Source organism: Pantherophis guttatus, chromosome 1 (assembly GCF_059756535.1).
Source record: "Pantherophis guttatus breed Tessera chromosome 1, ASM5975653v1, whole genome shotgun sequence".
Taxonomy (NCBI): Eukaryota; Metazoa; Chordata; class Lepidosauria; order Squamata; family Colubridae; genus Pantherophis; species Pantherophis guttatus.
Genome location: NC_142063.1, coordinates 179,506,675 through 179,520,123, shown reverse-complemented (window position 1 = coordinate 179,520,123; position 13,449 = coordinate 179,506,675). Strand labels below are relative to the sequence as shown.

General features: G+C 44.2%; 1 protein-coding gene across 8 annotated transcripts in view; it reads right to left on the bottom strand.

The window, feature by feature from the left end:
- Positions 1 to 13,449, bottom strand: part of SH3BP4 (SH3 domain binding protein 4) — a 72,515-nt gene that overhangs the window by 26,002 nt on the left and 33,064 nt on the right. For 5 of the 8 annotated variants that reach the window (XM_034426215.3, XM_034426217.3, XM_087885313.1 and 2 more), the window contains one exon: positions 1,872 to 2,136. The exons of 1 other annotated variant lie outside the window; for it this stretch is intronic. In XM_034426215.3, the coding sequence (XP_034282106.2) occupies positions 1,872 to 1,989 (118 nt within the window). In that variant the 5' untranslated portion in view covers positions 1,990 to 2,136. Of the gene's footprint in view, positions 1 to 1,871; positions 2,137 to 4,434; positions 4,530 to 13,449 lie in introns of all 8 variants that reach the window. 2 more of the 8 variants (XM_034426216.3, XM_087885343.1) reach the window with 1 other exon arrangement.

Sequence of the window (13,449 nt, the reverse complement as noted above, 5' to 3'; positions counted from 1 at the left end):
GAGACTTTTCAAAGCATTTTTTTACCACGTCTTTGACCAAGAGGTTGCAGAAAAAAATGCTTTGAAAAGCCTCTGGCTATCCCAGTTGAGCCGCGCGATCATCAGAAGCTTTTTTTTTTTACTTTTAAAAGCATTTTTTTGTCGGAAGAGGTTGTAGAAAAAATGCTTTTAAAAGTAAAAAAAAGAGCAGCCTCTGAAGATCCTCTGATCCATGCTCAGCTGGGCATGGTGGGGGGGGGGCAGGGATGTTTTCTACCAGTTCTCCAAACCACCTGCCGCCATCACTACCGGATCTGGTCCGAACCGAGAGCATTTCACCCATGCATTTCACCCTTCCCTCCCCCCCTAGTTCATTGGCAAGTCGAGAAGTGATAATAATTGCATCAGCGTAAGTGCGCTTCAAACTTGACACTACCGTGCATAGCTTCCCTATTCCACAACTATTTAGAAGCAACAAAGCAAAGGTGACTTCATGTTACAAATGTATTCTAATGCCTTGGAAGGAAGGCAAACTTGCTTCTCTCCCCCAAGCTTTAGCTGTGTACCATTATGCCTTGGGAAGAGAGGCAACAATTTCAGCCTACAAGAGAGAGCTCTCCCCTAAGCTTTAGCTGAGTAGGCTAATGCTTTGGAAAGAAAGCAGGCCTTTATCTGAATCTCAGAAAAAGTCAGCACTTTATCTCATACTTCTAGACATCCATAGATTAACCATGTCTTCCAATTGGCTGGTTTGGTCACATCTTGACCTTTCCACAGTAACTGTTTGGATTAGTTCCCACCTAACCCTACATAAGCCCTTTATATAAAAGGAAGGACAAAGAAGAGACAGGATGAGAGAAAAAGGCAGTCATGATGGATATGGAAGTGGCAACAGGTAGCAGTGCAGTAGCAGCAAAGACTTGTCCCAGTTGGGGACAAGAGAGTAAGCAACCTGATCTGGGAGAAGAAAAGGAACTGAGAAGAAAGGGAAGAGTTTTCTCTCTTTCCCTGTCCCCCGTCCACATCTTAAATGTTTGTTTTTAGCAGCAAAACTGCCCAAACTTGCTTGGAGCTCAGGCTTAAAACTGAGCAGCAATCCTACCTGGAAACTCTGCCTAAGTGCTTAGCAGCAATATTGTTCCATGAATCAATAGCTGTAAACAGCTTCAAGGAAGCAGAAGGTTCAGTGCTAATCAAGACCAATAGCAAAAACTGCACAAACCAGGAAAAAACCTTAACTGGGTCCAAATCAATTCAAGCACAAGAACTAACACAGTCCTTCTACCTTAAATTTACCTTGTTGCTAGAAGAGAAAAGGAGTTCATGGGAAAAGGCTAGGGAGGTCAAATAAACCAAAGGGAAGACAGAATCCATTACAAGGAAACAATGCAGGGCATATGAGTAAAACATGATGAAGCTGCCAAATAAAGGGACCTTTCTTAATCATCTGGCAAGCCTCTCTCCAAAGTAATTAATGATTCAGAACGAAATAACTCTTGTTCTAATTTATTGAATACGGGGAGCAGATAAACTTTTTTTTTTTGATAGACAGATAGTCTTTATTTAGTTGAGACAGCTCCAGAACCTTGGTTGGGGTAGCATCTAAACACCTTTTTAATTATTAAAAGGTACATATTTTTCCTTCTTATTCACAATTAACATGCCCTGAGGACTCGTCTTCTAAAGGCAGGAATAATCACTTGAGCACAAGCCCGAAAGTGGGCAAATTATAGTGCCAAAGCTGTAATTTGGTTTTTAAGTGATAGTAAACAATTTATAGTACAATCTATAGAATCTGTAATATGTATGCAATAATCTATTTTCCTCCCAGCATTTTCATCCTGATCGAATGTCATAGGATCTATTTTTATTAAAAAACAACAACACCTCACCTTTGACAGAACTGAAACTGGTTTCTGAGAATTCTTCATTCAGGTCTATTAGCATCCCCTCAGATTTGCATCGTGAGAGGCAACTGGCATTAGCAGCACGAATCCTCTGGGCTGCCATTTTAAGATGGCAGTTGTGTTGTTTCTTAAGAAATCAGAAAATCTAATGGGTCATCTTCTCTAGAAGAGATGTGGCAAATTCTGTGCCATTTATTTTCAATGGTTGCAATTACCAATGTCATTCAATAGTTTCTTCTACAATATATACCTGAAGAGAAAAACAAACACGATAAGCATTTTTGAATAATTAAATTACAGAAATCTTATTTTATTTATTTGATTTATATGCCCGCCTATCTTAAAAGATATAACTCTGGGAGGTTACAGCAATAAATGCAAGAATAATAAAACCAAAAATGTAGCACCTCTCCAATGCAACCAATACAACCAATTTCAGGTTCTCATCCTATCCCAGTGCTTGGGGAAAAAGAGTCAGCTCTTTATGGCTAAATGGAAGGCTAAATGGGTGGCAACTTGCCAGGTGTCTTGGGGAAGGACACATGGGCTACTACAGAAAAAGTCCACTTCCTTTGTGGACTTGCAAATGTAAAGTTTAATTTAAGGAAAGGGACCTAGAGTGTGTCCTCTTTATCTGATCTGGTGGAACAGGGGAGGGAATCTTCAGGGAAAGGCAATCCCACAAATAATCTGGCCCAGTATCACATATGGATTTTAAAAATAATAAGCAGTACTTTAAATTATACCTGACAAAAAAAACCTGGGAGCCAATGCAGATCACATATTAGAGGTATAATATAGGCAGAATGATGGATGCCCAATATTGCAGGTGCTGCTGAGTTCTGGACCAGCTGTAACTTCTGGGTGATCTTCTAGGGCAGCTCCATGTAAAGCTCATGGCAATAAACTAACCAGGAAGTGGGCCAATGTGTAAGTCACTGTGAGCAAGCCCTTCTGATAAAAAACTGGGTGCAATTGGCATAAAAGTTAAATCTGTGTATAGCCCCACCCCCTTAGCCCCGCCTACCACTTGTTCCTGAAGGATGAGCCATTAATCCAGGAGGACCAGGGGTGAAATGCAGCAGGTTCTGACAGGTTCCGGAGAACCGGTAGCGGAAATTTTGAGTGGTTCAGAGAACCGGCAAATACCACCTCTGGCTGGCCCCAGAGTGGGGTGAGAATGGAGATTTTGCATCATCCTTCCCCTGGAATGGGGAGGGAATGGGGATTTTGCAGAATCCTTCCCCTGGAGTGGGGTGGGAATGGAAATTTTGCAGTATCCTTCCCCTGGAGTGGGGTGGGAATGGAGATTTTTCAGTATCCTTCCCATGCCATACCTACCAAGCCACGCCTACCAAGTCACACCATGCTCAAGCCACGCCCACAGAACTGGTAGTAAAAAAATTTGAATTCCACCACTGAGGACCCATCCAATTAATTACCCACCCAATCACACTTGCTCTGACTGGTGAGTAGCACACTTCCTTCTCCAATCAAAGATAACACATCAGTAGACCCAGCTGTGATATGTGGGGCTGAGGGCATACATTCAAGGCCATTCAATCTTCTAGGATTGAATTGGTTCTTCCCCATTCACACCCTCACAGCTTTCAGGGTCAGCACTGCAACAGATGCTGGTCAGGGATGGAAATATATAGCTGAGTATGACCAACAAACAATTCATCAGCAAATTGATAAACCACATCCTTTGCCATAAAATGATCTCATCCAGTTATTTCATGCAGATGAAATACAATCCATGTTTTATTGATTTCATGTAATATTCTAATTTTCTGAGATTGTGAATTTGGGGTTTTCATGAGCTATAAGCCATAATCATCAAAATTATGACAAATCAAGGCTTGAACTATCTCACTTTGCATGTAATGAGTCTATCTCATATATTAGTTTCACCTTTTAAGTTGCATTACTGAAATAAATGAACTTCTGCACGATATTCTAATTTTTCAAGTTTCATCTGTAGATTCAAGTTGCTATCCAATTCTTAAGTGAATTTGTCAGGTTGGTAGTTTATGGACCTTTGTTGGACCTTTTTTCATGAAGGTCCCACCTTCATGAAAAAAGGAAAGATCCAAACTTGATATAAGCCACATTAACAAAAATATCATAATCAAAAATATCATAATGTAGACTAAGCAACTATGTCATAGGTCTAAAACTAGCTTTATTAGAATAGCTACAATAACAGTAATTAGGGAGGGGCCCATTTGAGATGTTTTCTCTAGTTAGTTTCTTAGAATGAACTTAAGCTAATCATTGGCTGAACTTGCCTGGTACTTGGCGATTTGGTATATGTAGGTAATCCTCGAGTTAGTTATGAATGTAATGTAGCTTGCCAATTACATTTGTAACCTGAGGATTTCTTAACTGGATCATGTTGAATGAATGAGCCCCCATACCTTCCCCCCTCATGCATTCATAAAATGAATGTGCTGGTCATTAAGCTCATGGGTGCTTCAGGAGTTGTTGCCTCTGCCTCCAGCCTCTGAAGGCTTCACCCCACCCCAATGACCGATGGATCACTTACTTTCCAAGCTCTCCAGGGAAGGCCGCTCCATTGCTGAGCCACATGGCAGAGTTCCAGAAGAGGCTGGCTTTTTCTGAGACGCCTGCGAAATATTCCTAAAACAATGCAGTCATATTTTCAAGGCTTTCATGGCTAAACTTTGGTAAAAAAAGCAGTCTTTTTTGTAAATTGAAGTCTTACTAAGACAAACAAAGCAAGTCTGCCTTATTTCCAAGGCTTTTGCAGCTAAAAATTGGCAAAAAAGCAGTTTTTAAGGGGCTGGGGAGCCTGCAGTTTCCTCTTGTAAACTGAAGCTCTTCCCCCCCCCCCTTCCCAGTATTAACATAACAGTAACAACTAAGTTTGAGGGAGAGAGCCAGCAAGTTTACTTTGCAAACTTTACTTTGCAAAGTATTAGCATACCTTGTAACATGAAACCTTTTTTGGTTCACTGCAGGAGAAGCTGTTAGACTTTGTGCCCTTTATTGTCGGGATGGAGAAGGGGAAAGAGATTTTTATGTTAATGCTGGGTGGGAGGGGGGGAGAAGAAGTTTAGTTTACAAGAGGGAACTGCCGGCTTAGCAGCGCTTGTGGGGCCTTGGAAATAAGGCAGACTTGCTACGTTTGCCTTAGGAAGACTTCAGTTTACAAGCAGGACTGCTTTTTTGTCAAAGTTTAGCTACAAAAGCCATGGAAATAAGGCAAACATGCTGCATTGCCTCAGGAAGATTTTGCCGACCGGTGTCTCAGAAAAAGCTGACCTCTTCTGAAACTGCCATGTGGCTCAGCAATGAGGGGCCTTCTCCTTTTGTAATCCAGCCTACGGAAAGATAAGTGAGCCATCAGTGATCAGGGTGGGATGGGAAGGAGCAGAGGGGAGCATGTGGAATCCAGTGGGTTGGCAAAGCAGGCCCAATATCTTTGAGGAACTGGCAGGAACCAGCAGGATAGGGGGGAAATGATGGGGGGTTGGGGGAAATACGGGGGTATGCTGCAGCGTCTCTGCAATTGGTTGTAAAGACAAATCACCACAAGAGTGCTGCAGCAGTCATAACTTTGGGACTAGGTCGTAAGTACTTTTGGCAGTGTCATGGTAACCTTGAATAGTCGTCAAGTGAACTGCTGTAATTCAAGGACTACCTGTATTCATTCACATGCCTTCTAGGCCATTTCCTATGTCTTCCACAGTTATATTGTCATATGGCCAAAATATGAACTAACTTAATATTTATTTAAAATACATTCAAGACATTGAAGTACAGATAGTCCTTGTCTTAGAGTCACAATTGACCCCAACATTCCATTGCTAAGCAAGACAGTTGTTAAGTGAATATTGCCCCATTTGTGGTCTTTCTTTCCACAGTTAAATGAATCACTGTAGTTGATAAATTAGTAACATGGTTGTTAAATTAATCTGGTTCCCCATTTGATTGTCAGGAGGTTGCAAAAACATGACCCCAGGACACTGCAACTATCATAAACACATGCCAGTTGCCAACAGTTTGAATTTTGATCAAGCCCCAGTGACAACCTAAGGGAAAGTCAAGGAGGACTTAAGGAGAACTTTGGACTCCGCCCAACATATAAGATACCAGAGGGGTATCTAGATACCAGAGGGGTATCAATGGGCAATAAGTGTTCGAAGAGGAGAGATGCCTCCCCAGTCAGTATGCCAGCCAATAAGAAAAAGAGAAAGGTATTCCCATTCTGGAATGGACTCCTTAGGGAGAACGCTGAAGTATTGGAAGTCAATGCCTCAAACAAAAAGCATTTGACAGAGGAAGAATGATATATTACAGTATATATATATATTTGGCTTAAGTATAAATTCAGAGACTATATATGGCCTCCCTTCGGTACCATGATTTGGCTACAATACAAAATGGGCATTGGTCTTACCGTAATACGCCTTTTCTCTGCGTCATCCCAGGAGTGGCCAAGAATGGGTTGAATCGTTTGTTTCCTGTTGAGACCGAGCTGTCTGTTTCTTTTAGCCACGCCTCCTGCCTCCACCTTCCTGCCCCAGTTTCGGCAAGGATGTAGCTGTAAAGACAACTCAAACCATGTATGCATTAGTTCTCGGATCACAGGCCAAGCGAAGCAGGGTGGGGCTTGGCCACTCCTGGGATGACGCAGAGAAAGGGTGTATTATGGTAAGACCAACGCCCATTCTCCCAGCAGTGGCCAAGAATGGGATTTACCAAAGCCTCCCCCTATTTACGGGTGGGAAGCCGCTTGGCCAGAGCCTGAAGCCTCCCCATGTACATGTTGTAACACCCTTTGTCCAAACAATGCCTCAGTTGAGGCATATACATCAATCTTATAATGACGAATAAAGGGTGAAGGGGAAGCCCATGTGGCAGCTCTGCAGATGTCCTCAATAGAGGCCTGCGTAGCCCATGCTGCAGAAGTGGAGCACTGCAGATGGAATGGGCTGTAACCCCCCTAGGGGATGATAAGGCTTGAACCTGGTAGGCCATTGCAATGCAAGCCCGCAGCCAACAGCCTATGGTAGATGGGGTCTCTTTGGCACTTGTAGATGAGGGATGGAAGGACACAAAAAGAGCTTCTCTCCTGCGAGCCTGGGATGTTCTCTTAATATAAATCTTAAGAGCCCTCCTAACATCTAAAGTGTGCCATCGTTGCTCCAAGACATGGGAAGGTCCTGGGCAGAAATCAGGCAAGATAACCTCCTGAGCCCTATGGAACTTAAGAGTTCACTTTAGGTATGAATGATGGATCCATCCAGAGCACAACCCTATTAGGATGGAAAATACACAAATCCTGACGCACTGAAAGAGCAGCCAGTTCGGAAATGCGCCTGGCGGAGGTGATAGCCACCACAAACGGCACCTTAAATGTTAAGAGGCGCAAGCTCACGGTACATAGAGGTTCAAACGAGGCCGATGTCAGGGCCTGAAGAACTCACGATAAATCCCATGGGGGGTATCGATGGACAACCGGAGGCACCTTGGCTGAGTGATATCTGCTCCTGAGGAATCCTCCAGGGCCGGGAGATTGAGAGGCCCACTAGGTTCGCAAACCATGGGCGCCTGGGCCAATGAGGGGCAACTAGGAGGAGTTCCGCCCTCTCCTGAATTACCTTCCGGATGACACCTGGGATCAGTGGAAGAGGTGGAAAGGCATAAAGTAGGCCGCTTGGCCAAAGACTGCGTAAGGCGTTGGTCCCCTCTGCCCCTTGTGACAGGAACCTGGTGAAATACCTGGGAAGCTGAGCAAACAGGTCCACTACTGGCTGACTGAATCTGGTTGTCAGTTCCAGGAAGAGCGTGGGATGTAACTGCCATTCTGTGTTGTCTATTGTGGACCGGCTGAGGCAATCCACCTGAGTGTTTGCCGCCCCCGCAATATGCTCCGCTTTGAGGGAAAGCAAATGCTTTCCGCCCACCTCCCCAGGAGCTCTGCTTCCGTCATGAGGCTCCTGGAATGAGTGCCTCCTTGATGGTTTATGTGTGCCTTGGCTGTGACATTGTCTGTAAGGATGAGAACGTGTTGGCTAAAGTCTTGAAGTGGTGGAGGGCAAGGTGTGCCGCCCAAAGCTCCAGCCAATTGATGTTGTGGGTCAGGTCCGCTGGGGTCCAGCGGCCCTGAGCCATGTGGCTCTGAAGATGAGCCCCCCAGCCAAAGAGGCTGGCATCTGATGTTATTGTGATGCGACTGAGTTCCCAGAAGACAGCCCTTGTCCAGTGCTGGAGACATCCACCACTGGAGGGAGAGCAACACCCCTGGCGGAACACATACTTTGGTCCAAGAGCTGCTGTTGCCTGACCATTGGTATGGGAGCCGGAACCAGTGAAGGGTTCTTGCATGCAGCTGATCCCAAGGCACTATCGAGATGCATGACAAAAACATCCCCAACAGTCGTGCTAATAGGGCAATTGGGGCCCAACGCTCTGCTCTTACTTGTCTGAGCAGGGATGTCAGATTGCCCTTGCGGTCCTGGGAAAGGAAGACCCATCCCAGCCTGGTGTCGATTTCCATCCCCAAGTGTAAGAGTCTCATGGCCGGAACCAGCTGACTCTTTGGAAAGTTCACGGAGAATCCATGCTGTCATAAAACGGTGATTGTTGTCTGCAACGCCTCCCTGGTCTCCTCGAAGGAGAATGCTTACACAAAAATGTCGTCCAAATAGCATTATAGACGAATAGGAATTGATCGTAGATAAGCTGCTAATGCCACCAGAACCTTGGTGAAGGCCTGGAGCGCCGATGCTAGTACGAAGGGCAAGGCCCTGTATTGGTAGTGAGACTGTTTGAAGCAGAAGCGGAGATACTGACAATGTGCCGGGAGAATTGGCACATGGAGGTAAGCCTCCGTAAGGTTGATAGATGCCAGGAAGTCGCCCTCCCGAATTCCCTCTAGGATGGTGGTTAGGGAATTCATTTTGAACTTTTTGTAGACCAGATACAAATTTATTTTTTTTAGATTTAGAATTGCTCTCCATCCCCCGAAGACTTTGGAACCATAAACAGGGTGGAGTAAAACCCCCGACCCCTCTGGCCCTCCAGAACCACCTCGATTGCTTGGATTTCCAGCAAATGCTGGATGGCGGCTTCCAGGAGACTTTCTGTTTTGCTGCTTTGGGATACCGGGCAGTTGACAAAGTGATTCAGAGGAAGGGAGAGGAAGAAGAAACTGGGCGAGAAGTACCCTGTTCAGCCCTAGAATGAGCATGTTGGGATTGATCTTTCTCTGCTCTGTGAAATTGTTTTTCCAGAGCCTTATGTCTTCTGCTGGCATCTTTTTCAGAAGCTTTGGAATGCTTTTGCTTCCCGTGGGCCCCCTTTTGGGGAGTGGCCTCTGGAAGCATTGTAACATTAGTTGCCAGTTTCGAATTACTGGAACCTTGCTTCTTGGCTCTATGCCCAGCAGCTCTTCCTGCCATTTTGCAATTTGAAAAATGCAGCCGTTACAAACTGTTTGCAGACTCCTGTAGCCCAAAACCTCCTGCAATCAGTATACCTAGCTGAGACCAGGCAGGGACTTAAAGTCAATCAGGCTAGCAGGGAAATCTGAGTGTGCCTAACCGAGACTAAGCAGGGACTCCGATGGCCTCCACTAAGGCTGTGGCTCTTAGGTATGCCCAGCAGCTGCTGGCTAGGGACTCCACGCCTCTCCTGAGGTCACTGCCACTGAGTATGCCTAGCCAAAACTAGGCAGGGACTCCCTCTCGCTCCAGCGAGGAAAATGGGCCCGCAAGGACTCACCCAGCTCCGCTGTGGAAATGGAGAGTCTGAAGCTCTTCCCTGGGTCCAAAGCGAGCAATCTGCTCAAATGCCGGGCTTCCGAGGCCTGGGAAACTTTGTTCTCCCCTCTGCCTCAATTCAGGCCGATAATGGCCCCCAGGAAGGAAAACCGACAATCCCACCGGTTTCCTGCTCTTAGCGATTGGCTACTGGCAACTGCGAGCCCGCAGTTGTCCAGCGCTCATGCCTGGTGGCAAGCCACAGCTTTAAAAGCCAGCCACCTCTTTTAATTTTTAAAATCAACAGAAAAGGAGAAAAAATTATAAAGTTCATGATCCTGAAGATCAGAAGTGACCAGGAATACTTTGAAACATCTCGTTCAGATTAAGACTGGGGCAGAAAGGTGGAGGCAGGAGGCATGGCTAAAAGAAACAGACAGCTCGGTCTCAACAGGAAACAGATGATTCAACCCATTCTTGGCCACTCTTGGGACCTTGCAGGAGAACTTGAACATTTATATAAAAGAGACTAAGGAATAGAGGAATCACATTATGCAGCTGCTTGGGTGGGATCAAAAGGTAATCTGATGCAGATATCCAAATGGGAACCCTTGGACAATCTTCCTCCATATCCTGACCCAAAACAGGAGGAAGATGACACTGTACTAAAAGGGTCCCAAATTGAGCCATCTGCACCACAAAACCTACCAAGGGAAACCAAAGGATTAGTTAAAAATAACCAGGATTTAGAGGAGATGAAAAAGAGCATGGCAGAAGGCTTTTCTTCTATTGCCACAAGACAACAGAAAAGAGGACAATTTGGGATATGTTGAAGCCCCCCTTTGAAATCAGGCAATTTAAGAAAGAATTGTCTAAACTAATGGAAGATCTTATTGAAATGGGAAAACAACTGGAGAAGTTTTTAGGACCAATGGAATATTCATGGAGAGAAAAGCAATCTATTTTTAACATGTTGTCTACACCAGAGGATAATGGTATGATTAGGCAGGCTGCCAGAACACAGTGTAAGAAGAGGTTTCCCCAAAGGGATGAAACTGTAGAAGTCCCAGATGTAGACCTTAGGTGGGATGGTAACTGGACTAGACAGGAAGGCTATGGCAGACTATAGAGGTTACTTGATAGAGTGTATTAAAATGGCAATGCCCCAAAGTCTGAATATTCAGGAGGCTTTGGCTTTAGAACAAGGGAAGGAAGAAATGCCAACTGAATGGTTAGACAGATTAAAGAGTCAACTACAAAAATATGAACAAATGGATCCTGACAATCCATGGAGCCAGATGATTTTTTTTTATTGAAAAGTTTTACAAAAAGTTTACATATTCCCCCCCACCTTCCCTGCCCCAGCCTCCCCCCTCCTCTTCCCAGAACAAATTACTGGGTATAACCTTCAACAATCATGATCAATCCTAGTCTAAATAATTATAACATTCCACATCTCTTGTTCCTTCAATTCCCTAATTACCCCAACTTGATTACTTAAAGACACACCAAATATCTATATAGTCATTCATAACCTATTCATAACCTATCTGCAATTTCTTATTCCGGTATTTATTTTGAATATAATCTATCCATCTTCTCCAGCCTCTTAAATATCTTTCATTTGAATGATCCTTCAAGTACGCCAAGATTTTTGCCATTTCCGCTAGGTTTATAACTTTCATTGTCCATTCTTGGATTGTAGGTAAATCTTGCTTCTTCCAATATTGTGCCACCAACAGTCTTGCTGCAGTTATTAAATTCAAAATCAATTTAGTCTCTATAACTGTACAATCCGTAACTATATCCAGCAGAAACAGCTGTGGTGTAAATTTCAACCTCTTTTTAAGAATATTTTGTAAAATCCACCAAATTTTTATCCAAAACGCTTTAACCTTTTTACATGTCCACCAAATATGAAAATAAGTGGCATCCTCACAATTACATCTTCAACATTTTGGTTGTACATTCGGATACATACGAGATAACTTTTTTGGATCTAGATGCCATCTATAAAACATTTTATAAAAGTTCTCCCTTAAATTTTGCGCTTTAGTAAATTTCACATTTGTCACCCATATTTTTTCCCAAGTTTCCATCATTATTGGCTGTTCAAAATTCTGTGCCCATTTTATCATACAGTCCTTAACTAACTGTTTCCGAGTCCATCTCTATCAATATATTATACAATCTTTTTATGTGCATTGGACTTTGGTCTCTAATTTGTTTAATTAAATTTTCATCACTTTGTATAACACCAATTTTCTGGTCTTTTTTCCATCTGGCTTGTAATTGTACATATTGAAACCAAGTTTGAATTATTTTCTCCTCTTTCAACACATTCACAGGTTTTAATTTTAATATACCTCCCTCCATAATGAGAATATCTATATATGTAATTACATCCTGTCTACTTTCTATGCTCGTGTTCTCTATTGCATGCCTGGGTGCTGTCCATATAGGTATCTTTTCATTTAACTTATATTGATATTTCTTCCAGACACGCAATAAAGCATTTCTCAGTATATGACTCTTAAATGCTCTATCCACCCTTTTTTCATACACTAAATAAGCATGCCAACCATAAACCAGATCGTGCCCTTAAATATTCAATATCCTTCCATTTGTTAAATTAATCCAATCACTAATTGCTGATAAAACAGCTGCTTCATAATACAATTTTAAATTTGGCATTTTCAATCCTCCTCTTTCTCGTGTATCCTGCATTATTTTCAATTTTATCCTTGGTTTCTTAGGAGCCAGATGATTTTGAAGTATCAATTTGTGGGAAAGCATGGGAGGACATTAGACATAAACTGCAGAAATTGATTGGGTGGGAGACCATAACTATAGAGCAGCGGTTCTCAACCTGGGGGTCACGACCCCTTTGGGGGTCGAACGGCCATTTCACAGGGGTCGCCAAAGCCCGCTCTCGCCCCCCCCACGCCTTCACTCACCCTCACCCTCTGCCTCTGTTGGATCGCCATTCGCCGTTCGCTTACCCCGCCCACTCCCAATCTATTGCTGCCTCCTGAGTCCCAGCTGATGGCTAGAGGGAAACAAACCAGTGGTGGGATTCTGCTGGTTCTAGGTGGTTTGGCCGAACCGTTTGTTAAATTGCTGGCTCGCCCCGCCCCTTGCCAATAAATAGTGGGGGTGGGGCGGGGTGAGCGAGCCAGTAATTTAACAAACGGTTTGGTGTTTTTTTGCAATTTATTGGCCTCGCAGCACACCGAACCGTTTGTTAAATTGCTGGCTCATCTGCCCCTTGCCTTGCCCCGCCTCCCACCCGTGTGGCGTCAGCCTACCCTAGCCCAGGGCTGGGCAATTGTGGCTCTTTTACAACCTGTGGACTTCAACTCCCGCCTAGTCCATTCTGGGGAATTGTGGAGAATTCTGGGAGTTGAAGTCCACAAGTCTTAAAGCTGCCAAGATGGGAGACATCTGCTGTTACACTGTAGAATCCTTTCAAGCATGAAGATGGCCAAGTAAGTATCCTCCTTGAGAGACAACAGTTGAACATCAGGAGGGCTGTTAGAGGGCAGGGCTACATTTGGAAATTTTTGCAGGTGGTGCAATACAATCTGGTGTCTGCAATGGAGAGCAAAATCTGGCTTCTTCTCTCCGCTGTAAGTTCGGCATCAGGATTCCACCTTGGTATATTTGCAGCACAAGGCAGCCCTCCTCTCTTGCCGCTTGGGACTCAGAGCGGTAAACAGCATCTGGTTTGGGGATCAGCCGGATTTTGCTCTCCATTGCTCTCTCAGCCCCCTGCAAGCTCTCGTCTCTCGAGGAGCGCTCCCTGAAGTGGTACGGGAAACTTTGGTTGG